The sequence below is a fragment of the Manis javanica genome, chromosome 2 (genome assembly GCF_040802235.1).
Source record: "Manis javanica isolate MJ-LG chromosome 2, MJ_LKY, whole genome shotgun sequence".
Lineage (NCBI taxonomy): Eukaryota > Metazoa > Chordata > Mammalia > Pholidota > Manidae > Manis > Manis javanica.
Window position 1 is genome coordinate 65,800,202 of NC_133157.1, and position 27,115 is coordinate 65,827,316.

At 40.5% G+C, this 27,115-nt stretch overlaps 1 protein-coding gene across 6 annotated transcripts in view; it reads right to left on the reverse strand.

Annotated features, from left to right (window-relative positions):
- DOCK8 (dedicator of cytokinesis 8) overlaps positions 1 to 27,115 on the reverse strand; it is a 223,181-nt gene that overhangs the window by 48,164 nt on the left and 147,902 nt on the right. For all 6 annotated transcript variants that reach the window (XM_073228617.1, XM_036991205.2, XM_073228616.1 and 3 more), the window contains 7 exons: positions 25,631 to 25,726; positions 21,665 to 21,760; positions 15,651 to 15,800; positions 13,739 to 13,852; positions 9,702 to 9,857; positions 7,726 to 7,865; positions 2,302 to 2,471 (listed from right to left, as the gene is read on the reverse strand). In XM_073228617.1, coding sequence (XP_073084718.1) covers positions 2,302 to 2,471; positions 7,726 to 7,865; positions 9,702 to 9,857; positions 13,739 to 13,852; positions 15,651 to 15,800; positions 21,665 to 21,760; positions 25,631 to 25,726 — 922 coding nt within the window. The remainder of the gene's footprint in view (positions 1 to 2,301; positions 2,472 to 7,725; positions 7,866 to 9,701; positions 9,858 to 13,738; positions 13,853 to 15,650; positions 15,801 to 21,664; positions 21,761 to 25,630; positions 25,727 to 27,115) is intronic.

The following is a 27,115-nucleotide window of genomic DNA, read 5'->3' on the forward strand; positions in this document are numbered from 1 at the left end:
TAATTTTTCAAATTGTAAAAATTTTCAAAGCCTTCATAACACTTTCCTATAATATAATATTTTTTACTTTATTCATGTTTAAAATAATGACCAAGTGGAAAGGAGCCTATAATTACAGAATTAAACAAGTACCTTACAGAATAAGGTGTTATCACAAATTGAGGAACAGTGTGTTAAGTTTCAGATGTTTGAAATGAATGTTAATTTAGTATATGTATATAGTATAACACACCTATATTTATACATAGATCTAGATATATACAAACAAAAAAAGAACCCACCATTTAAAAGGTTAGTTTTTAAGAACACTTACCAATCATACACACAGAAAGTATTTGCTTAAGCAGTTCTTAGAAAGGTGTATTAAAATACTTGCAACTGATTGATTCGTTAAAGCTCATTTGCTAGATCTGTCAACATTATAAGTACTTGGACCTTCAATTTTTCAGAAAAATTAGATGAACAGTATTTTCATCTGAAAACTAGATTTTTTTAGAACTCAATTAAAAAAAATAATCATTCACAATTGTGTTTTAAGGCAGTTGAGTTTTTAAACAAATGGTGAAATGAATTGCATGTTCAATTATATAAGACCTGATAAGATTATCAGGATTAATTTGAGGATACAGTCTTATTTTCCCTACATATTGCATAGGGTATGGTTACAAGAAGAGGAGGGAAGGATACAGACATTTGCTACATAATATACTTTTACATAAGTTCTCTCATGTCATCTTGCTATGACCTTAAGATGAAGCATCGTTACCATGTTTTTGAAGTTGTGGAAGGTAAGGGAAGGCATCAAAAGGTTGAGGAGCCTTTCAAAGGTCACATATAGTAATAAATGGGTTGCAATTTGAATTCACTTCTGCAGACTATATATTCTTAGTTTATCAACCTAAAGGTTCCATATGTAATAGATACATTATATTACCTCAAATAATAGAATACTTTTACTGCATTCCCCCTTGTCAGTTGCATCATGACTATAAAGAATGCATATGTAAAGAAAGCACTGAGATTTAAAAGGCTCAATCATCAAGTGCCAAAAAGTTCTGACCCAAAGCAACTGATCTGGAAAATTCTAATCCACAAGGAAGCTTTGGAAGAATGTGTGCTAAAGAGGTTCCTTGCTCTGGAACAAAGAAGTCTAAGTCTTCAAATGAAACTTTCGAGAAACTTCCAGGCAAAATACTAGAAATGGTCTGCAGGTCTGTCATGCTCTGAGTTACATCTTTAAATTTTCAAGACAACTCTGTGCTTAGTTGGCCCTCCAGCCGGGCACTACCAGAGGGAAGGTCTATGCATCTCACCATGTAGCCTGCTCACCTCTATGTGCCAAGCTTGCTTTTGTAATTTCCTTGCCGATTTTGGGGGGTTCATTTTTATGAACTAAGTAATTGTCACCATAATGATTTTGGAAGTATGTGAAACTGTGCAATGGAGGAAACAGGAAAACCTAGATGGCTCTAAGATTCCAAGAACAATGGCCTGCGAGGATGCTGGGACCAGGTAAGCATTCCTCAGAATCCAACATCATACACAAGAAAGCAGCATGATAATTTTTAAGACTTTCCCTGAGTTGAGAGAAAAGCAAGAACCATGCTGAAGTGATCAGAAACTTTTCTGTGTGTGTCTGTATGGCTGGAAGGGAGGGGAGGCAGAAGGCATGTTTTTCTCCCATCTATGGTGGTTTTGTTCATCTAAATTCTCTAAGTCACACTATAATGTGCAAATATACTCAGGAGATGCACAAACCCCTTTAAGACAATTTACCCTTTCCTCTTGCTGCTAAGTGGGAGATACTGACTTCCAACCTTAAAATCAGCCTCTTAGTGCCAAAGGCAAAATCCCTCTACAGCAGAAATTTCTAATACTGAAAGACACCGTGATATTTTTTTGCATGGAACACTTGTCTAGGTTCATTTGAGTCTGCTTCTTTCCTAAAACACTCATAAAAGAAAAAAGAAGGAATACTTTTATTTCAAAGTGATCTCCAAAGGAAAAAATTCGGTAGTTATCTCATCCTCTATGAATGTATAGTCCATGAAGTTCATCAGACACCAGCAGACTAATGAATGAATGAGTAAACAAGCAATATATAATTCCTAAATAAAAACACAAGGCTTTATACCTTTAAAAAACATTCTGGGGACTATGTTTAAAAAGGTCTGAGAGGACCAGTGTGCAAAGTTGCTCACACAAGCAGACCAGCACTAGAGCTAATGACAGAAACTCATTCTAGTGGGGCATTTGGCAGAGTCCCCATCTGTCCAAAGAAGGAAACAAAAGGCACATTACCTGTAAAGTCATAGAGCTGCGGTAGTGCATCCAAAATGATGCCAACCAAAGGTAAATAAAGGGCAGCGATTTTGACCTTCACTTCTGGTTTGACACAACGCGGGTCCAGGTCATGACAGCTTAGCAGGCTGTGGATGGCACTGACAGCTTTCCTCTGCACTTTGCTCATCCTGTTGGCACAACACAGAAAGCCAGAGGTTATGGTGAAGGGAGATTGACCAAAATATTCTTAAACAATGAGAGGGGATCAGAATGCTCCTAAACAATGGGATGACAATATGAAAACCAAGTAAAATAGGGTAGAAGTACATAGCATCCAAAAACCGACTGCCTGTGTTCTAGTGATGAGTCTGTCATGAGCATGATATTTTAAATTCATCATGTTGTAGCATTACTACTTCATTCCTTTCTATTGTGGAATAATATTCCATTGTGTGGATGTAACACATTTTATTTATCCATTCATCAATTGACAGACATTTGGACTGTTTTCACTTTTTGACTATTATGAATGCTGCTAGGAATATTTATGTGGATATAAATTTTACTTCTCTTGGGTATATACCTCAGAACAGACTTACTGGATCTTATGGTAAGTCTATGCTTAAGCTTTAGAGGAATCACCAAACTGCTTTCAACAGTGGCTACATCATTTTACATTCCTACCAGCAATGTACAAGGTTCCATTTTATCTTTGGCAACACTTATTACCTCTTTTTTATTATAGCCATTCTAGTGGGTATGAAGCTGCTATGAATTGAGTGTTTGTGCCCTCCCCAAATTCTTATGTTGAAACTAATCCCCAATGTGATTATATGTTCGGAGGTGGGGCCTTTGGGAGGAACTAGGTCATGAGGATGGTACTTTCAGGAGTTGGATTTGTGCCCTTATAAAATATGTCCCAGAGAACCCCCATTCCCCCTTCTGCCATGTGGGAACACAGGGAGAAGAGAGCTGTCTAGGAACTAGGCAGTGGGTCCTCACCACACTCTGAGTCCACCAGTGCCTGGACCTTGACTTTCCCAAGCTCCACTACTGTGAGAAATAAATGTCTGCTTTTTATAAGCTGGCCAGTCTGTGGTATTTCTGTTGTAGTTGCCTGAAGGAACTAAGACAGAAAGGGTATTTAACTGGTTTCAGTATGCATTTCCCTGATGGCTAGTGATGTCGAACATCTTTTTATGTGCTTTTTGGTCATATCTTCGGATAAATGTCTATTCTGATCCTTTGCCCTTTAAAAATTCAGTAATTTGTCCTTTATTATCAAGTTTTAAGATTTTTAAAATGTTATAGATATAAATCCCTTATTAGACCAATGATTTGAAAATATTTTCTCTCATCTTGTGCATTGTCTTTTCACTTTCTTAAGGATGTCCTATAAATCACAGAAGTCTTAATTTTAATGAAGTATAACCTATTTTTTTCTTTTGTTGTATAATTTATGTGGATATAAATTTTACTTCTTGGGTATATACCTCAGAGTAGACTTACTGGATCTTATGGTAATTCTATGCTTGACAGACATTTGGATTGTTTTCACTTTTTGGCTATTATGATTTACGAATGCTGCTAAGAAACCATCAGATCTAAGAAATCATTGCCTAATCCAACTTCGTGAAGATTACCCCTATGATTTCATCTAAGAGTTTTATAGTTTTAGCACTTACACTTAGTTCTTTGATCAATTTTGAGTTAACCTCTGTATATGGTGTGAGATAGGGGTCCAACTTCATTCTTTTGAATGTGAATATCCAGTTGTCTCAGCCCTATTTGCTGAAAAGACTATTCTTTCCCCAGCAGATTTTTCTGGAACCCTTGGCAAAATCAATTATGATTATGAAAATGTGAGGATTTATTTCTGAAGTCTTACTTCAATTTAATTGATCTATGTGTCTATCTTTATGTCAGAATGACATAGTTTTGGCTACTTTTGCTTTACAGTAAGTTTTTTTTTTTTTACACTAAGTTTTGAAATTAGGAAAATGTGAGTCCTCCCATTTTGTTCTTCTTTTTCAAGATTGTTTTGGCTATATTGGGTCCCTTGAGTTCCCACATGAATTTTACGATGAGCTTGTCAAGTTCTATAAGAAGCCAAATGGAATTGTGAAAGGAATTACATTGAATTGGTAGTTCAATTTGGGGAGTATTGCTGTCTTAACAATATTGAATCTTCTGGTCCATAAGTGTGTCATGCCTCTCCATTTACTTAGGTTGCTTTATGTCTTTCTCAAGTCTTTTATAGATTTCAGTGTACAAATTTAATTCTTCTTTGTTAAGTTTATTTTTAAGAATTTTATTCTTTTCGATGGTGTTTTAAATGGAATTAGTTTCTTAATTTTACCTTGTATTGTTCATCACAAATGTGTAGAAATACAGTTGATTTTTATATTTTCATCTTGTACTCTGCAACCTTGCTGAACTCATTTATTACCTCTTATAGTTTGGGTTCCTTAGGATTTTCTATAAACAAATCATGTCATTTGTGAATAGAGACAGTTTTACTTCTTCCTTTTCTTTCAATATGGGAGCCTTTTATTTCATATTCTTGCCTAATTGCTATGGGTAGAACTTCCAGTACGATGTTGAATAAAAGTGCAGGAGTGGACATTCTTGTTTTGCTCCTCATCTCAAAGGAAACTAATCAGTCTTTCATTAAAAAAGTATGATATTAGCTATGATTGATTTCTTCATAGATGTCCTTTATCAGGTTGACTAAAAAGTATGATATTAGCTGTGATTTCTTCATAGATGTCCTTTATTAGGTTGAAGAAATTCTCTTATAATCCTGTAAGATTGGTTGAGTATTTTTTTCAGGCAGGAAAGGGTATTGAATTTTGTCAAATGCTTTTTCTTATCTATTGAGATGACTGAGTGGTGGTTTTTCCCCTGGTCTATTCATTTACTGTATTATAGCAATTGATTTGCAGATGATTAACCAATCTTGCATTCCTTCTTATAATCCTTTTTATATGTTGGATTTGGTTTTCCAGTATTTTACTGAAGATATTTACACCTACATTCATACTGGATTGCAGTTTTCTGGTGACGTCTTTGGCTTTTGCCACAGGGTGATGCTGGCCTCACAGAATGAGTTGGGAAGTGTTCTCTCCTCTTCCGTTTTTTTTGGAAGAGGGTGTGAAGAATTGGAATTAATTCTTCTTTAAACATTTGGTAGTGGGACACAGAGATGCTAGATAATTTCCACATACTTGAAAAACACTATGGATTTAACGACATGAGGACAATTGTGGACACCCCCAAGAAAGAGGGGTTCCACAGAGATCCATTAGAAACTGGAGCTGTGTCTCCTTTCTGGGCTCTATGTACTGAGATATGTCCCACTGGCCCTTGTACCTCAGATGGGCAGGTGGTGGTGACTCTATCGGCCTTGGCAGCAACAGGAAGTACAGATCAAGAGGAAGTATTATTAAAGAGTGAGATTTTTTTTGAGGTTTTAGCCCACATGGAAGAGTCTGTGACAGTATTTCTAATGACCTTCCAGGAGAGTAACTGACAACTCAGCAATCAGGGATTATTGTGTTGCTAAAGGAGTGACACTTTTAATTAGTTACCCTCTGGGAGGTAGAAAAAGTAGCGTGTGTGTGTGTGCATGTGCACGAGCATGTGTGTATGTGTATGTCTTTGAAAACTATACCTACCTGATTGAACATAATTACAGAATGACCTTTGAACATACTCCACTCCATTAGTAAAATAAGCAATAATTTTAAGAGATGTCAAAACAGATGTCAGGGTTGTTTCCTTAGACATCTCATTAGAAGAAAAATGGAAAATGGAAGCTACTGCTAATATAAATACTGAAGAGTCCATTCAGAAATCATGTAAATTAGTGCTATTAAAGGACAATTATGTGTATGTTCCTATAAGAAGGTGGTTTTCTTTGTGCTCAAACCTCCTTCTCAGCACCTGGGCAGCATACGGGTCAGCAAGCTTTGTTTTGCTGTAAAAATTTATGTTAGTCATAGGGGTGACTATTGAGTTCTATTGAGAAAATTAGGGAGTTTAGTTAGGGTTGAGAGGAGAAGATGAAAATGTGACCTTGGAAAATGAAGCTCTGTAAAGATACACTCAGGACTTGAAATGTCTGCAAGGAGACAGAATTTAGAGCTAAGAACATGAGGTTTGCCACAGTGACCGAAGGAACAGAGGGTATGCTTTCACTTAGGCAGTATCAGTGTGCAGTAAACACTTAGAATACTGCATTTTTTATTTCATTTATACAAGTTTGGATATGCTTCTGTAATTGTTTCATATAAGGACATCCAGTTCCCTTCACAAAACTATAAATACTTTGAGAGAACTTGAGAACTTCCAATTAGAAAAAAACCCTCTAACATACAGCAAATGCTGCCATTGATCTGCCTGCTTTCCTCCAGGAACTTCTTTAGCTGAGGAAGGAAGAATGTATGGGTTATAGGGGTGGGTTCCCCAGTCAGGGACAGGGAGTGGCATGAGAGAATGGGCCCTGGGAAGGGACTCAGCAGATCATGGCTCTAGATTTGGTCCTGCTATGTAACTCAGGGCAACTCCCTTCAATTCTTCAAGCATAACCTGAACACCAAAAGGTTGAATGTAAATTAGTTTCCAATCTTGATGATCTTTGGATCTGGGTTCCTGAATGGTGAGCTCTATGCAGGCAGAGAATTTTGTTTGTTTGATGCATTGATATATCTCTGATACAATCCCACACTCAACTGTGCCTGCCCTAGCTAGGCATTCAGTAATTGTTGAATAAAATGTACAATACTTTTGAAGACATTGTCTCCTTCTGTCCAGTCATGTAGGTGGTGGTTTTCTGATGCTATGGCTCATGAAGCATAGACAAAGAAGGAAAGAAGAAGGGGGAGAGAGGGTTTCTACCTCCCTTCCTGTCTGTTGACTTGACGACTAGATACTGCCACATGGCCCTGAAGAATCAGATTTATAAAGGTGAAAGGATTTATAAGCCCTGGCATTCCCCTTCACTGGAAAGGTCTCTGGGAGAAACCTAATCTGGACATTTGGCAACTGCCTTTGCATCAGCAGCCACTTCCTTTGTAAAAATTGAGCCAAGTGGCATCTTGCTGCTTCCTCTGTGTGCACAGATCACCCAGGGTCATGTGGTAAGAATGGCTTTGTTCCTAAGGGGTTCACTCATCAGGGTATCCCTGGGATACCTGTTCTAGTAGAATCAGTAAATTCCTCTCAATTAATGAATCGCTGAAAAAAGCCACATTATGGTCTCTCCATTGCCCATGCTTTCCCACACTCCTAGCAGCATCATTTTCTCAAAACACAGATGCATCTATTCTCAAAACCAGCAAATGGCAGCTTTTCATCAAGCATGAGAAGTTGGACTGTGAACTTTAAGGAGTTTTTTTTTCTTTTTTGCTTCATACTCCATTTTAAGTGTCAGGAACATACCCTTCCCCTTCAGCGTCCAGGGAAGCAGCCAGTTCAGTAAAGAGAAGCCCAGTGAGGAAGTGCTGCTGGCGGTACTCTGGAGTCAGATCAAACATGCTGGCAATCTTCTGGTCCTGGAAACTGGAGCAGGAGCTTGAGTTCTACAGAAAGGCAAGGAGCAGTTCTGTGAGTAACAGGAGCTGGAATTAAAATCACGGTGGCTGTTATTTATTGAGTACGTGCTACCGCCAGGCTTTGTAAGCCCTACCCAGTAAGGCGGGACCTGCTAGTATCCCTACATGACAAATGAGGAAACTGAGACCAAGACCAGCCACCTCACTTGCACATTTGTGCAGATGTAAGACTGCCAATTGGCACAGATGAAAACAAAGTGCTAGGGTCTGTTACAAAATGACTAATCTTCTCCCCCCTCAATCAAAAGTGAACATTAAAATCCTAGGGTAACATTTGGATAGGGGAATGGGAAATGTATCCAGTGCTGTGGCTGTGAGCAGGCAAGTCTCTATAACAAAACACCTCCTTTACTTGAGGGCCCTGTTTACTTGGCTGCACTTCTGTAGAGTACTTATGCACACTGGATTTTGCTGGCCTGGAACCAGAGTGGAGTCAGGCAGGGAAGTGTCAGATTCACTGGTGCTAGGCAATTCCTGTGTTCTTATCCTGGAGGCACACTTTAATATTTCATTAAGAGAATCTAAAATGGTTTCTTCTTTCAGTTTGTTGAGGCTGGGCCTGGCCTTGGGTGTGCTGGCTCCTGGGGGCATTCAGAAGGGAAATGTGGGAGAGGACAGAGGGAAGTTAGTCCATTGGGAATTGCTGCTTGTTAAGTGAGATTCTTCCCAGGTCACACTGAGTGGTCATATAGCTGACAACTAGCTCGTACCATATAGCATGAATAGCTAAGATTTTGTTTTTAATTCACAAGACAAACCTTCACCTTTGGGCTAGCATCAAGGAATATGCAGCAGAAATAGAAGCTAATATTGAGAAATCTTGTCTGCTGCTTTAGGAATCACTACTTAGGATATACACCCTGCCATGTCCTCCTCTACTCTTTGGGGATTTACAATTTACATTAATAAGTTAGATGCTCTTGGATGGCCTACTTCAAAGAAACCTGTTAACACAAGGTTTCCAAAGCTTATTTGACTTTGGAATCCTCTATTTGCATAATACTTCTAACAGCCTGTAGAATCTGGAGTCCATGGTACCTACCTTGAGAAATACTGTTCTACAAAAAAGACTGGCCACATCAGTCAAAGTTCTGTTTCTAAATATTAATACAAGTGTAACTTTTCTTGGCTAGTCAAGAACAAGGGTCGTTAGAAGTGCATGCTCTACAAAACAAAGCACTTGCTTAGTTTATGATGAGATCTTAACTTAGTGCTTCAAGAACTAAATTATCTGGAACTTGGTTCATGGTGGACTCATCTTGTTCTGAATTCATTCTATAACAGTATCAGCTGAAAGTTCTAGCATACTTCAAAGATATAATAATCTATGTTAAAAAACCACTGCTTGCCCAGCTCTTTGTGAGTGACCATTAAGTGAGGGGCATTTCATTTTTGGAATTAATATAAAGGAACATGCAACTTCATAAAATTTAAGGTTAAGGAAAAAGGAAATGAGGAAAGGAGTCTGCCACACTAATGTAGAAAGATGTTGAATGTCAGATAAAGGAAGCTATGTGACTTTTCTACAGATTTCTGAATTTTCAGAATGTGCGTAGATTCCTTGCTCTGCTTGGCCTCAGCAGAGACCCTTGCACCAGGAAGAAGTCAGGCACACTTAGCTTGTAGATGATTAGCAGGACGTGCAACTTCAGGTAACATACTTGGGTTTATCTTGATCAATTGATCAGGGTTGAAGAGCTCGATTTTTCATCTCATTAATAAGACCAAGCTTTATAGGAATAAAATACTAAACTAAGCTGATTAAGTGAAATAGTTTGAATAATTCTTTCAGTGGCTAATTACCTGGGAAGATATGGAAGGACATGGAGAAGATGGAGCAGTATCTGTATTCATAAAAAAGAGGTTCAGGTTGAGGTAATGCTCATGGCTGCAGAGGATTCTCAGGAACTCCAACCTCATAGAAATGAGCGTTGGAAGGTTGTTGAGCTTGGCTGACAGCTGGGAAGAAAAATGAAAACAGAAAAGATGTGTTTATTATAAGGTGAATAAAATTGAGGTCGACAGATACAAAAATATTCTTTCTTCCCAGATTAAGGCAATGAATTTAATAGAAGTTAATGAGAGTGCAATAGAGAGCAAACTCTGGACTCCAAGGAGGGCCAATCAGTTTTGACCCACTTCTGTTCCCCTAGGGAGTCGAGCCTAACAGCTGTCCAAAATGAGGATTCTTGCCCAGACCTCCACCCTGGTCATATCTATAATACCATGGCAGCTTGCGCTGCAAATTTCTGGAGGTATGTCTTCAGTGTAACATAATATAATTCATTTTACAAAAACCCCACTGTGTCTAAGAAACTAAGTGACAGGAATTGACCCCAGAAGGGGCCACACAAAACTAATGGAATATGACTGGATGACTTTAATGCCATTGAGTGTTCTTTGTAGTTTCTAATTAAAGGCCCCACTGGGAAGTTCTCAAACCAGTTCCCTACATAGAGGCATCAAATTACTTAGGAATGTATGTAGTCCCTGCAAAAAAGCCAGGAAGTTTGCCCCAAAGTGGGAGGGGAGGAAGTAGAGGAGAAAGAGAATGCTAAGAGTTTTTGGGAAACATCTTCCCTTCAACAAAACACAAACCATGAAAGAAGCAATGAAAACCTGACCACGGTGACAGACTGGAAGCGATCTCTTGCTTGCCTTAGGTAAGTGGATAACTGAGGGCCCCAGACTCCATGGAATGAAACTCAGAGGCAGCTTCTCTTAAGGTAAAGTGGGGGAAGAAGGGTCTGAATGGACCTTGAGCTTCTCAAGATATCATAAACACCCTCTTGTTCCAGCTCAGGAGACCAAGTGAATGGATGTGCCTCCCCTTCACGCACCTTAGGAGCAGTTTTATAATCTATATAATTTGCATGAGTACATAGTTTCAGCCATATTAGGAGAAGCCATTGTATTGTGGGGCATTTTGCCTTTAGAATCTGGTTGCAGTTAGACATTTACTTGAAACAAATGAATACTACTATGCATTATACAAAAAAATAAAACACACAACTTCTGTGTAAGAACAGTTACCAGAACCCATACTCTGTCAGTGTGCACTGCTGGCTGCCTTGGGACCAATGGGGACACCAGCAAACTGACTGATTAGAGCTTGGTCTTATGCCCCTCACTGAACAGTCACTCACAAAGAGCTGGGCAGGCAGTGGGAGCTGAAAGCACAGGACACTTGCCTTCTATGCCTGAAAGAGAGGCACACTAAAGGTATTGCAAATAGGTCCCTGAAACTTCATCAAAGATAGGAATTTCAAAAGTAATTTTAATGATGTTTAGAAAAGAATAAGATGTAGCTCCCAAAACATGCTCTTCAAAAGTCAGGACCCACAGTGGTAGCCTCAGTGGCCCTACCCAAGGGATGGGTGCTAACTTAGTGGTATGTTGAAAGCAACATAAAGCAACTGAAAAACTATATTTGTCTATTGTTAGTGACTATTAATAAAAGACAAAGATTATACCCATTGTAATAAAGTCTATAAATGGCAGAAACATGATAGAATGTTTGAATCAGGTTATGCAAAATGATCAAATCAGAAGACTTCAGAGAACAGGACTTGCCTCTGGCATGATGTTCATACTGAATCTAGGCAGGTGGGATCAATGAGTAAAACCACCATTGACTGGGGCCAGAGTGCTACTAATTGTGCTAAGCAATATCCATGGATGTGTCTGGCAAACACAGAGCATAGAATCAAAACTTTAAAGCCTGAATAAATCTAATCCAGCTTTGCCTTTTTGCAGATGAGGAAGGAAGCTACTGCTGCAAATATTGAAGCTCCCCAAACCACAGAGGCATTTAATGACATCACTGGAATTAGAACATGGGTCCCCAGATACCTAGCCTAAGGCTTTGGCAGCTGAGATAGGAAAGAGCGAGAAAAAGAGGGCCAACTAGAAGTACATTTTAACTTGGAAAGGATTAAAAAGAGAACAAGGGAAAAAAGAAAGAAATGAAAGAGAAAGAGAAATTAAAACGTGCATTTGCAGGGTGGGTAGATATCTACTTTGACTGCCTCATTTGCCTTCTGGTAATGAAAACTGTCCACACGTGAGCAGTGATGAAGATTCTCTCCTTGACCAAATTCTAGTCAGGCTCCTCTGAGTTCTGATAGGTCTGCCCTTGGACATGTCCTTAAGAGTCCAGTTTTTGCCAGAACCCTGCTCGGTCAGTTTAGGCAGAAGCCCCCGAGCCTTGTCATCTGATCACCCTTAATATCTGACCAAACTCCTCTTCTGCACTCCCACAGCCGGTGTCTGATCACCCTGGCCTGCCTTTGGCAAAAATCCTGGTAGGTTGGTTTAGCCAGAATCCTCCCTCACCCCTGATGCTTCCTCTTGGTAACTTTTCATTCACTGACTACCCCACCCTGCTCATTGGTTATAAATCCAGTCTCTCTCCCCTCCAGCAACCCCCACCCACAGTAGTGCCTTTCTATTGAGATAGTCCTGAATAAAGTCTGCCATATTGTTTAACAAGTGCCATGAATAATTTTTTCTTTAACAGTCGCTAACCCTGGGTCTATTGTGTTCTAGTATCCCTTTTCCATATATCTAACTTAAAGGTCTGAAAAATAGATTATATTTACAATTCATCCAGTCATCCATAATCTTAAACACCTAAAAGGGATGGCATATTCCTCCACCACTCTACTCTGGTAGAATCTGGAAAAGATCCTTGGAGGGTCAGGAGTTCAAGGTGCACAAGATGTTGATGCTCTAGGACTTCTGATGTTGCCTTAGGATTCTGTCTATAAGTTGGCTTCCTTATCAAGAGTTCCTTTGGAAAAGTCATGGCCTTATTTTGGTGTGGAGGGGAGATACTTTTATTTTACAAATGAGAAAATTAGACCCATAGAATCTGAATGACTTAGTTAAGGTCATGAAGGGAGTAACCACAGAAAGCCACAGAGGGTTTAACCCAATGTACGATAAAGTTAGGTAGACATGGCTCTTTCTTTCCTGGATGAGTTACATAACTCCTTCAAACCTCAGCTTTACCATCTGCAAAATGTAGATAACACCTTGCAAGGATTAAATGATCCAATTTCTATAAAATGCTTAACACTGTGGTTGGTCCCTAGAAAGAGACCTGTGGTGGAGACAGCGATGGTTTACGGTGGAGGAGGTGACATGGAGGTGGTGGGTGACAGTGATGGTGGGAGTGGGGGGTGGTGACAGTGATGGGGGGCAGTGGTGACAGTGGCAATGGTAGTCGTGGCTGGAGTAGGAATCTGGAAGGAAAAGAGTAGCAACAATAATAACCATTCCTCGTATTACTATTGTGTGACTATTATTGAGAGAGATGGCTCACTAAAGAATTCCATTAAAAAAGTTGGGGATATGGCACTGATAAGATGCTCTTGAATTATAAAATATTTGCTTTGTGTTCAATGAAATTTAGTCTCTTTGACTGATTTTATCATGGTTCTTTAAAATCTGAATTTCACAACCATAATTTAATTAATTACCCTGAAAAAGAGCTGATACTTTGGATTCTAGACTTGGTCAAAGACTGAATGCAATAGTCATGAAATTTCTGTTAAATGTTTAATTGGAGAAAGTAGATCATATCACTAACATAATTCAGTTCCCATACATTAACTTGTTGACCCTTCTGTGATGGGTTGGCAAATGCTCCAGGAATCTGTGCAAACTAGAGCTATCCGTGGTATTAACAAAAGACATGAGGAAGGGGTACCACGAAATCCAGAATGTACAAGTCTTGCACACTAACTTGGCAGCGAAGAATACATGCTGTGGCAATAGTGTCATCTCAGACGAGAAGGACCCAGGAACACCATGGCTCTGTCTGAAGGGACACTCACCTGGTTGCAGTAATGCTTGATGAGGTTAAACACAAAGCCTCGGTCCATTAGGGAGAGAAGGTCATACAAGAAGAAAGCCAGGCTGATGTTCATCTTTTCTGCCTGTTCATTTTCCTTAGAATGAAAAACAAACATACAAACACCTGAACGATTTTGTGGTAAATCCTGGTAATGAACTCCCATATCCCTGGAGGGAAAGTTGGGAGAGACAGGTCCTATTATTTCACTCACTGTCCCTCTGGGAGATATTGGGCAAAGCAGGCAACCCTGCAAAATTGTAACAAATACAATTTAGCCCTTAGTGGATGCCATGACTGTTTGGTTGAATCAAGTAATTCCTTATTCACTGTTAATATTTAGATGCATTTCCTTCTAGTCTTTTTTTTCTCTGCGTGTCTATTTATATGTCTACAATTGAGCTCAATTCTCTACACAATGTTAGGTCCTGAATTTTTTCATTCAACATTATGTCATGCACATTTTCCTGCATTTTTAACATTTCTTCCATGTCATGTGTATTTGCCCATGCCACATACAAACTGGGCCATGCTTTTCACCAAAAGAAAGGACAGATGAAATGTCAAAATGGAAATTGGTGACCAGCTTGGATACTGGAAAAACTAGTTTTTAATGGTTGCTTCACATTCCTTCATGTGGCTCTACCATAATTTACTTAAGGTAATAAATAATCTATCTTCAATGAGACAGATTCTTAACTTATAAGGATAGTTGGAAAATCTAATAAAAGAATTAGTTTTCACCTAAGGAATTTTCTTTTCTCCAGTTAGGCAGCATTCCTAGCCTCAGAAAGGTCAAAGTCATACATGCTAGAGAACTTGTGCATGAATTGAGACTAGGGTTTTATTTTTATTACTTCTCAGTGCTCATATTTATGAAGGATTTTACAGCACATCAGAGCAATCGCAGATTCACTTTTTCATGTTTATGCTCTTTATATGCAGAAGGTAAAATCAGTTTTCTCTGACACTATTGCAAATGTGATTTGAAAATATTTTCCTTTCATTATGATGTGCAGTTTCCAAATTCAGGCCAAGCTGACCAGTCACTGGGATGGATTGGAGACCTGATGGGGAAGTCTCCAGAGTATCACTGAGGCAAGTCCTTGTGCTGTCAGCTTCCTGCACATGGGCCACTCCTGGGTAATTCACACAACTGCCTGAATATTCTGGGTTTGGCATCATCAGCCTTGGCTTTCCTGCTAGCTGTGTGACTTTTGGAAAATTTACCAACCTCATTTAGCCTCACTTTTTGTGCCTGCCAAAATGGGGTACCACTGCCACTCTCGCAAAGTTTGCCATGAAAAAGAACCGAATGGAAATCTCCCAAGCACCTGGCCCTATATAAATTCTTAATAACGACAAGGGTATTAGTAATGACCACTGCCTCAAAATGTATGGTTACCTTCTAAAACTTTATTTCATTTTATTTATTTTTAACCTTTCTATTTTAAATTTCAAACTATCAGAAAAGATGCAAGAATAGTGCAAAGAACTATTGCTTGTTCTTTAACCAGATGTGCTAATACTTGACATTTCACTCTATTAGCTTTATCATTCTCTCTCTTCCTATACTTTTTTTCTGAACCATTTGAGAGTAAGTTGCAAATATCATGCCCACTTACCCCACAATGCTTCAGGGTATATTTGCTAAGAACAAGAATATTCTCTCTCATATCTACAGTGATATAGTAATTTAAACTATTTCCACAATTTCTTTATAACAATCCCTCAGCCCCATTCCAGGACCCCATACTGTGTAACATGTACCTGCATGTTTAGTTAGTTACATCTTAATCAGTGTTTTAGGATGACACTTATTTTCCCCAGATTAGGAATATAACAGATGCTCAAGGTAAAAAATTCACAAAATAAAGAGTAAAATACACAGTTACCTTCTGAGGTTTTACTAAAAGGGCTGCAATCTCCGAGGTGACCACATTAACAATAGTAGTTATGTCATCTTTGAAACGATCAGAAAAACGAGTCCTCCGAAAATTGTCCTGTTTGTCTATGTTATGTACATACTGGGCCATGCTTTTCACCTACAGAGAGGATGGGGGAAATGTCAAAATGCAAAGTGGTGACCTGCTTGTACACTGTGACAAAGGGGAAAGACTTGAAGAGAAAGCTCATCAACAGTGGACCTTCTAACACTTTATCTGTGCTGGTGGTTGCCCCACCCCAGCAGGCTCTGAGATAAAAAATGCTTGACAGACAAATGGTTGCCATGGCGGCAGGAGGTGGGAAGGGTGTCCTCTTCTTGACCCCAAGTCAGAGGCCTTCCTTCTTGCTGCTGACAAAGCCAAGGAGCTTAATTCTTTGGCTACAGTGTCATAGGACTCCCCTCTCTCACTGTGCATGTCCAGGAAGGCAGCCCTCGACTGGTCTCCCTCAGCCATCACACCGTCATGGCACACGACCCATCACAGAAAAAGGACTGTTTGTGATAACAGTGCCGATGTGAACTGAAATCACTACAGTAAAGGAGAAAAGGGGAGAAATGCTCCTCTCATCTTGAGTTTCAAGGTGAAACAGGGAGCAGTTTTTCCAGCAACAATTCTATAGTGTGCTAAGATGGAAACAGGACCATTATTTGGAACATTGCCTCTAGGAGAAATTATGTTTTAAGTTCTCTAAGACTAACCAACTTTCTATGTACTAAAAAATATATATTTAATAAAAAATCCTGTGTGTCAGTTGGTGTCTGCCTATATTATGAGCAGTTTATTGTCTACCACAATTTAAAACCAAGATCATGCTTATTTTTTGGACTTCTTTCTGGAACTGAAAGATTCATGGGCCAATACCCCTCCCTTTGATACCATCTGAGGCTGTGTCTTTTCCTTGTTGGACATTGTTTAGAAGGCAGAGACTGGGAGTCTTTATGCTTAGGTGCCTACTTTCTGAGGTCATGTTCATGAATGCATCCAGGCTAATCAGGGAGTCATTGCAAAAGGAAATGGCCCCGGGAATAAAACCACCCACACTTGCCTGATGGTGACCCCACAAACAGGATGGAAAAAGAGAGGACAAAGACAGTTGTATGGGAAAAACAACCTCTACTCCCAAGAACTACGTGGGAGAACATTCAGAGCACTAACAGCAGATTCCTGTTTCCAAGAATACAGAACTGACAATTTTGATAAGCATTAAAAACAAACAGAAGGTAAAATAAGAAGAGAGTAATAGACAGTCTTTATAGGTTTCATGTTTTAAGATAATATCATTGCCAGCTTCCTGAAGACCTAAGGATATAAAATCCTGAAGCCCAGTGTGAGAATCATGGTTTTCCTTCACTACAGTGCCCTGTTTGGTTCAGGCCACACATGGACATGTCTATACCATAGAGTGTCACACACCTGGTGGGAGGACCTGAGCGAGGGGTGGGAACTGGATCCTGATTTTGTCTGGCAAAAGTGTCTCTCTCACTATGTTCCTAACAAAGGACTTAGAAAAACAAGGCCTCTTTGTTTTGAGCTGTCCACTCCTGATTCTCTTCTGGCTAACCCACCCCAGCACCAGGCTTTCAGAACTCACTGTTGTGTTCAGCTCCTGCCTGCTGAGCTTGGCCATCCTACAACCAAATAAATAAACCTCACAGCTAGTGGCCTCTTCCCAAATGGTCAGCAACTTTCCAGCTACTGTGTCCTTTGGAGCTCCAGACAGGAAGACCCAGTAGAAATATTAGTGGATGCCTGACCCATTATTTGTAGGGCAGGGTAAGGCAGGGAAATATTTCCCCCCATACTGGCCTTTGTGATCCACTCACCGTAGGGGTACCTCTAAAGAATGCCCTGAATAAACTGGGTCACCCATTTACCTCTGGGTCTCCAAAATCTAGCTCAGCAGTTTCTAGAAGCACAGAGCTTTATTCATTAGCAAGTGTGAAATTCACCCGAGGATCATATACAACAGCTCTGAAGTCGAAGTGGTGGTTCATTAGCACTTGGGCATTCACACAACTGAACGGTGTTAAACCGAACCCAGCTTGTTGGCTAAGTCTAAGGAGGCTGTTGCTTTCCCTTCAAGCTTCTTGGAAAAATCTATTTTGTTTTTTAAATAACTTACTGACCATCCATAGGCAAATGCACAAATAATGCACAAACGACTGGGCCTTCTGTATGAGTATGAGATCAATTTCTGTGCAAAGTTCTGGCTGGGGCTGAAAGCTTCCATTTGCCTCCTGCCAGCCCCTAGATCCATTTCTTGTCCTTCTCTGTCGATCTCTGAAACTTGGGAAGCTGACGTCTATGGACAACATCTCTCAGGCTTCCTTGTTGGGCTTTTGGTGGGAGTCGGCCAGCGGGAGGCCCCTGCAGGAGACTGGGACAGGAGGGTGGAGAGGTCCTGGCCTCAGTCCTGCTGCCAAATGGTCTAGCAGTAGTTGGTTTCCTTAAGACCCCAGCTCCTCTCATGTGGACCCTCTCCTCTGCCTCAGCTTTCTCTCAGTCCAGTTACACCATCCCTTACTCTTGCTTCTTTAGAGCTAGAATAAAGGCTTCCAGCATTTGCTGCTCCCTGGGCGCTTTGTCAACCCATATATGCTCCTGTAACCTTGCACACACCCTGGGGAAGGTCCCTGTGATAAATGCCTTTCAGCAAACCCTTCTCAGTCAGGCCGCTGTTGTCCTGCAGGACCCTGAGGGACTTAGGCTATAACATGCAAAGTTCTGTGTCTTGGGTGCCCTGCACAGTGACCAACTCCTTCCATGGGCTCAGAGCAGCAGGAGCTTTCTTTCCAAGGACTTTATCTGTTCACCATAGGGGACTCCTAGAAGGAAGAAGGGCTATCAGCTTTAGCTTAGCTTTCTCTCCTGGACCCACCAAGTCCTGGTAAATAAATGTGCTCAAAGACAAGTGTCACCTTTCCCCTGGTTTCCTTAGCTCCTGCAGCTGGGGGTTGAGAACGGGTACCGACAAAGCCTTTGGCTGACCTGGAGAATCCTCATTACGGCCACCAACCTTCCTCCAGCCCACATATCAATTGGGAACCACAGAAAACTCCTGCCTCAAGGTTGTTTGAGGATTAAATGAAATAATGCTTAAGGTGGTGTCTGGCACATACATGGGAAGATGCGCAATACGTTTAGATGTTATTATTTTTCCTTCCTCAGGCATGCCAGGGGTTACTGGGATTATATGAAGGCCAGAGTCATTGTTACGCATGCGGAGAATACAAACTTGGCCTTAAAAGAGGGTTTTCAGAAGCCACATGGAGCCACGCAGGCCTCGCAATGCCGAGTTCATTCTGACTGGGAATGAGAGCATCAATGAGGCCCTGCCTGAAAGTTGACTTCTGAACATAAAGGTTTCGCATGTTGTCAGTATGTTAGGCTAAGGAAATGTTTTGTAACGTTGAGCTCCCAATGCAAAGCAAAATGGCAGGGGGGATAGAGGGTGGACTATAGCATTGCAGAAGTGAAGCTCTTTCCCTCACTGGCTGAAAGGGTTGGGCAAGCCCACTAGGCCTTGGTGTCTGGTGAGTCCCATAGGGATAACTCACAGGGCAGTTACCACACAGGGCTCTCCTGAGGGGTCAAGGACGTAGTAAAGAGCATCCTGCGCTGCTGCGGGAAGCCTCACATTGATACGTTTGAGAACCACTATTCTAGGACTTTGGTTCTCCAGTCTAACTGTAGTACTTATAATGTGTAACTATTAAATAATACCTAAGAATGATTAGGTGAAATGTGTGTGCACCTATGTGTGCATGTGCATGAGTAAATGACATAGAACATTTTTGAACTGGGATACTGCTTTCCTTTGAGACTTTGTTCTAGGAGATTCTACAATATCAAATTTAGTTTTTGCTTCTTGTATTTTTTTTTATTTGCAATGGCAGATGAACTCATCTTAAGATGATTTGTATGGATTATAGATGGATTATGAACTATGTGAATCTTCTTGGAAAAACTTGATGGGTAGGTGAGATGGGTAAGTGGATACAAGATGTACAGTGCATGGAGTGTTGGTTTTGATCCTTTTCATGTCTCAGAAAACAATTTTATAGCCAGAGCATCCACTGCCAAAGCACAGAGCTCATGTCTTACTGCTAATGCTATTGCTCCGAGACTGGTGGGCTACAGCTGCCCACCTTCATCAACCTGGTTTTTAGAAATCAAATTAGGTGCTGGCTGGAGATAAAGACCCTTAGCTCGGTTTAGACCTCCCAGAACAGAGGTTGTGTGGACTGGTGGACGTTTAGTGTGCTTAGAAGTTACCTGGGAAGACAGGTTAATAACATGCTGCTTCACCCCTTCTCATTGCTGTCAGCAGTTCTATGGAGGGTCTCAAGAATCTGCTTTATTTTTACTAAACACCCCCAGGTGATTCTGTTGCAGGGATTTGAGACTGTGCTTTGAAAAGACACTTGTCTAGCAAAACCTTACTCAAACTAGGTGTTGGAACTTGGTGAAATGCTAAGGGATTTGTATGTTGGATGTATTTATGTGGCATAGGCCTGACTTCTTTTTAATCCTATTGCACATCACTTCCTGTTTCCTCCCCAAATGGGCAGTATAGTTTTATTTCCTTTGACCCTCTTGTTCTGTATGTCCTACTGTTCAGTACTGTTCCCTTTTTCTTAAGCTTGAACTTATATAGATAAACTAAAGTTCAGGTGGAAATCCTACCCTTTCTCTCTCTTAAAAAAAATCCACTTCAACAATGTCAGGGGAAAGAACCCAGTGAATATAAAGCTCACTGTAACACTAAATTTCAATCCACTCCTAATCCTAAGCCTCCAGATTGTTTGTACATACATTTTTAAGTAGCTGGTGTCTGCAAGTTTATGCCTTTTTCATTGAACATTATATCACCATGCACCTCCATTTACTGACATTGACAAAAGTTATTCTTAGTGGCTTTATGGTAAAATCTTTTCACTTCCAGTAATAATTAAACAAAAATATTGGTATTACTATGATTCTCTTTATCTTAAAATTAAGGAACATGGATATACCTTTTGCTTCTGCTAGAGAACTGAAAGAAGCTGTAGGGTGAACAAGTTTATAAGTTTCATTCTTTTTCCCAACAAATATTAGTTTATGCTTGTCTGATACCAAGCAGCATGCTGGTGCTAGAGATAGGATAATGGAAAAGATGGACCCAAATCCTAGAAATCTAATAGGCAAGACAGAAAAACAATTATACATGTGGTAAGTGCTAGAAGGGAAATAAATAGGGTATTTAATAGGAAAATAATAGAATGGAGGACATATTACAGTATACATTGGTCAGAAAAGGCCTCTCAGAGGTAGTGACTTTTAAGCTAAAATCTAAGAAGAACCCAGAAAGTATATGAATGGAGGGACAAAAGGTAGGGAGGGAAAGAGCATCTGAAAAAGGCCTTGAGGCTGAAAGGTTTGTCATCTCAAAGAACCAAAATAGGAAAAATGTGGCTGAATGAGAGGGAAATATGGCAGAAGGTTAGAAACGGAGGTAAACAGAATCATAAAAGGGCTTTGCAGGTCATTGTAAAAATGTGTGCTTTATTTCTAGTTACACTGAAAATCATTGGAGGGTTTGCAAGGAGAGTGAATTCATCTTTTAAATATTGGTGGCCCTGTGCAGAATGGACAGGCCTGGCAAAATATGAATGCAGACAGGCCAAAAAGGAAGTTATTGCAAGAGGTGCCTAAGAGATGATGGTGGTTTAGCCAGGTGGGGAGCAGTGAAGGTGATAAGAAGTGAGAGGTTGGAGGTAGTTCGCAAGGTAGAATCAGTAAAATTTGGAAGATGGGTGGCAGGGTGAGAGACAGTCAGATTTTAAGGAATGATCCCAGGTTTTCAGCAAGAGCAAGTCCATGGATAAACGTCAGTTCCTAATATGGCCAACGTCACTGTCTTTCTGCAAAGGGCTTTTCATGCCTTATTGAGCACAGGTGTAAACATGCAAGGATCTCACCAGCAGCTCAAAGAAGAACCAGGCGTACTTGAAGACTGTTTCTCTCACCATTCCAGTGCTGACCACCATCTGCAGAGCAAGCTCCTCGTGGAAATGCTGCACAAAAACCACAAAAACCAGTCTGTGTTGCCAAGTGTTTTATACACCAACACCTCTTTTCTTTTCATCAATTGTCACAGCTTGTTAGTTACTGATGCATGTGTCCTAGATCACAGGTGGGTGCAAAGTCAATGCTGAAGTAACCTGAAACTGGAGAACTTTTCAGGAGGGCAGGAGAAGGTTGGTGGTGGTATCACATAGGAGGGCTGGGTTCAAAGGAATGGCCTCAGCATGGGAGTGAATCTGCATTCTGGAGGAGCAGTCAGAACTGGGACTGTTACTTTCCTCTGCAAACCCTCTGTGTGACCATGTACAAACCATTCTGCACTTTGCCCTCAGTTTTTCCATCCATAACATCTGTTTGTTGGTAGCAGTGGTTCTCAAACTTGAATGTGCATCAGAATCCCACAGCTTGCTCAGCCCCAACCCTGGAGTTTCGGATTTGGATTAAGTATATCTGGGGAAAGGCCTGAGAATCTGCATTTCTAACAAATTCCCAGGTGATGCTGGAGCTGTGGGTCCAGGGACTGCAATAAGAGGACCATCACCTAGATGGTATCTAATCACCCTTCTAGACTCAACAATTCTTGTTTTTATAATCCCACTATGGTTTTGTAGGAAACTTTATAGGTTGGGTTTATGAGTTGATACTCTGCAGTAAAGAAAACAACCATAGCAGCCTGAACTCCCAACTTCTAAATACCTATGTCCCAGGGTCAGATGCCGGAAAGGTCCTCTGCTTTACATCTGCACTTCCTTGGAGCCATCTGACTGCTGAACCGCAAATGCAGCAGATGACCACTCACACCTTTCTTACCTTTCCCATTTTCTAGTTTTTTTGGCTACCTGTCAATGTTCTTGAACACTGATGGGGAAAAAGTTACTGCAATACAATGAGTCATAAAAAATAGACATGTGTCACTCATATTTGGTCATCATTAACAGTTCCTGAAAACACGGCAGAGTCTTAAAGGTGAAATGGGTGTTCTGTCATGTTAATGAGAGACTTGGAGGGCAGGGGCTGGAGGTTCAATCAGACAATGGCCAATAATTTAGTCAATCATGATTATGCAGTGAAGCCCTCACAAAAACCCCTGAGAAAAGCTTATAGCTCTCTGCTCTCATGGATCCTACTTCACAGTCGGGGAGAGCTTCTATGCTTGGGGAACCAGGATACCTCCATGTGCCACGGAGCCAGGCCCCAAGTTCCATGAAGATAGAAGCTGCTTTATTTGGGACTGTGCCCTATGTATCTCTTCATCTGGCTGTTAACTTATATCCTTTACTGTATCCTTTATTAAGCTGGTAAACGTAAGCGTTTTCCTGAGTTCTGTGAGCTGCTCTAGCAACTTAATCAAACCTAAAAGGGGAGGTCATGGGAACCTCCGATCTGTAGCCAATAGGTTAGAAGCACAGGTTAACTGCCTGGGGCTTTCGACTAGCATCTGGAGTTGGGGGTGGAGAACAGTCTTGTAGGACAGAGCCCTAAACCTGGGAATATGGTGCTGTCTCTGGGCAGATAGCATCAGAATTGAGTTGAGTTCTTGGATACCCTGCTGGGTGTTTGAGAATTGCTTCGTGTTACATGTGGTAAGACCTCTCCCACACACTTACACACATTGAAAAATGGGTCTGGGAACCTAAATGGTTCCCAGTAATACTACGATTACTTCTGTGTATAATACTATTGTTGTTCTATATGAAAGAACACATCACAAAGTTCAAAACTAAAGACAGGGTGACCAACTCATCTCAGTTTTCCTGAGACTGTCTTGATCTGAAAATGGGAAGTTCTGCCTCCAGAGACCCCTCCCTCAGTCCTGGGCAAACCGAGATGGTTGATCATTTTAAACAAGACAAACGATGCCTGGGCATTTTCTGTGGATCTCATTCATCTAAAGACCACAAAATCTAGAATAAACACAGATAAACTAATTTTTTATTATTCTGTGTGTAAGAAAGCTTAAACTATTTGAACACCCTAATATCACACCCTCAGGTACTGACTTATGAGGCAGTCAAGTTTTAAATTTAACCCCTAAAGCAAAAATTGATTATAGCAAAGATTGCCTTTGACAAACCTTTAAATTACTTAGTATATAGTATGCAAGTAATTCAATTTACTAATTCTTACATACATTAAAATTTGAGAGTTACTCAACTGAACACTAAGAAAATCATCATGCAGATGTCTGGGTATTATATTTACATCCTTAGCTGGTTAGTGGCTATGAATGGAGAAAGCTTAAGTGTTTTAGCTTGTCAGGCAGTCCCACATCATTCTGCCAGATGAATTAAACCTTTACAGTCTTAAAACACATCAACGCATTTGTCTGCTGTTTGAGATTTTAAGTGAAGCTGCCTCATCTGGGAGAGGCATGAGGCTGAGCGGTAATCTAGCTGGATGTCACGTGGTGGGACTTGGCTACCCCCAGATCTTCCCACTGTAGGAAAGACATGCTCCACCAGCTTTAAAGGTAACCTCTGGAAAATAGGTCAGTTTGACTGCCAAAGTCTTATGGCAAGAAGAGATTAGAGGGGGATAAGCTGCTTCTTAAAGTAATTTATGCTGCTTACCGGGCAACATTATTACAAGAACACCTTGCTCCAGAGGTTATGGAAAATAGCCTTGGAGCTAAACCCTGTTTGCTGAGCTATTAAGGAAACACACTGGGAAAACTTCCCTGTGAACTGAAATGATTCTCTTCTCACCCTTGAAATGATCAGAAACAAAGCTAAAACAAGACAGTTGCAAAAGCAAACGTGATTATGCCCAGGAGAAGTGAGGCCCTGATCCAAGGAGGTCAGGCTGCAGGCAAGGATAGAAAACGGTTCTGTGACCAGTCACTGCAAAGCCCAAAGCTATACATTTCAGAGTAAGTGAAAACTTTATTTTCAGCACCTAGCTATACCTTCTTTGGCTTTTCCTTTTACAATTAACTGGTCCCCCTCCCAGGTATACTGTGTGGTGCCAGGATTACTACAAGGTGTGCATCGCCAGGTCCTGGCAGGGCCGCTCCAGCCTTGAACTTTGCCTCAGAAGTGCAAAGTGAGCAGTGCTGAGGCTCATTCCCTGCTTGGCTGTTTAATACACATTTCCCTGTGGGGTCCACTGTTGCCAGTGGCTTCCTGTGTTACCTTTCAATCAGCATATTTACATTTTAATCAGGGTGTTCAAAGACACTGCAGATCTTAAGTAGCTACTACTGAGGTGCAACTCTTGGGTGTCTGGCACAGGAGAAAATTTCAGATGGCTTCCCCGCCCCTCCACCCCCTGGCACCCCTTAGAACAAAGTTTGTAGGCTGTGACTACAATTGGAGAATTTTCTTAATATAAGAAGTTCTGGTGATCAGTTTAACAATTTGTAACATCTCTGAACCCACAGGTAAGGCTGATTAGAAAGAATTATAAGGAAGCATTTTATGTTATTCAATGTAGTATTGAAATAAATGATACCTAATTATTATAATTCACTTCTGTTGATGATGAATTGTCCCCAGCTCACCTTCTACCAAAAAAAGAAGCGAATGCAGTGGTCCTCAAAGTGTGGTCCTTAAACCAGCAGCAGTTGGGAACTTATTAGAAATGTAAATTCCTGGGCCCCACTTCAGAGCTAATGAATCAGAAACTCTGAGGGTGGGGTCTGGCAATCGGTTTTATTAACAGGTCACCCACATACTTCTGATGCACGGTAATAGGTTAATTAGGTGGTCAAAAAATGGGGGGTAAGGGACAGGGACACAAAAGTGTGCGTGCATGCGTGTTAGGAGGGCAGGAAGAAGGCTGGAGAGTACTTTGATGATGTCTATTTTCAATCATGGTGAGTAAGCACGGGCAAATCATACTCACACTGCTCTGCTTAGTACCTTTTTGCTGACTGGCCTTGGGGCTGTGGTGGAACTTGGAGCATCATTATTCCCAGAGCAATAGTAAGACATCCGGTTGCAGTTGCGATCAGCAATCTGAAATATACAAACCAAGACTCAACAGTCAACTGACAGTGGTTCACCAGAAAGAAAAGCCAGTGGCCTGGCAATCACAACCTTAGAATTCATTTTTAGTATATTTCTTACTTTTTTTTGGTTATAAAAGCAAAGAATTGTTATAAGAAAACGTAAAATGAAGCAGAGAAGGTAAAGCTACACCTAATTCTTTCCTGAGATAATCACTGTTAATAGTTTGGTTTGTAGAACAACCGGTAGTTAAAACCTAGTTGAGAACCTGGGGGTACTGAATATGAATAGTCCCTTCAACATTCCACTCTCTGACTTAATTGGGAAAGCAGGAAAAAAAAAAATGTTTGGGAACAGTGCCCCTCTGTGGGTCAGTGCGGTACTGTACCATCTCCTCAACACTACTTAAGAAACGGTCAAAAAGTAATTTGGACAAAATTTTCTCCCCTTGCTACAAAATAGATAGAAAATTCTTAATCTGGTCCACATAGAAATTTAATATTTCCATTTTTATTTAAAAAAACCATAATGATCACGGCTCTCCATGATAGCTGCAGATCACTTCTCTCCTGGGCAATCAGAGAAATGATATTGCTTAAAGGGACCTTAAATATGAGGCTGGTGTGCTGGCAAATGGTTAACAACCAGCTCTCCAGTGAGAATGGCTGAGTGATGGCATTTGCCAATTTCTGTGCTATACATGCTTCCATCATGGCCAATTTCAAGTTTACATGACATCAGTGAGCCCAGTGTTGGGAAGAGATGTACAAACCAGTATATAGAACTTGTATCATACACATACAATTGACATAATTGCCTCAAGATAGATAAGAGCAAAATGTAGTAAAGTAATTAGGGAAGGGAGGAAGTTTGAGCACTATACTTTTAAAGCGAAATCATTTCAGATTTATGGACAAGTTGCAAAAGTGGTACAGAGAATTTTTGCACATACTTCAGCCAGTTTCCCTTTATATCAATATTTTACTTAACTATGATACATTTGTCAAAACTAAGAAATTTGGCACATTACTATTAACTAAGCCATAGACTTTATTTGGGTTTCACCATTTTTTTCACTGATGTTCTGTTTGTATTCCAAGGTACAATCCAGGGAGCCACACTGCACTTGGATTACCTTAGTTTTTAATGTACTTTATTTGCTTATTAGCCTTTATAACTTAGTTTTAAATAATGTTTGTATGTAACAACTGGTTCAGAAAATTCCTGAAAATTTAATGATCAGCTCTCAGAAACTGGTACAGGCCAGGTCCAGCACATCCCCTGGGGTGGTTCTGCCCATCTAAGAGGGTAGAATATCAACAGGTTCATATGGCACAATCTAAAGGTCATCAGACCTCTAGGAGTGGACCTAGAGTTGATTTGTCAGTTTGTGCAGGG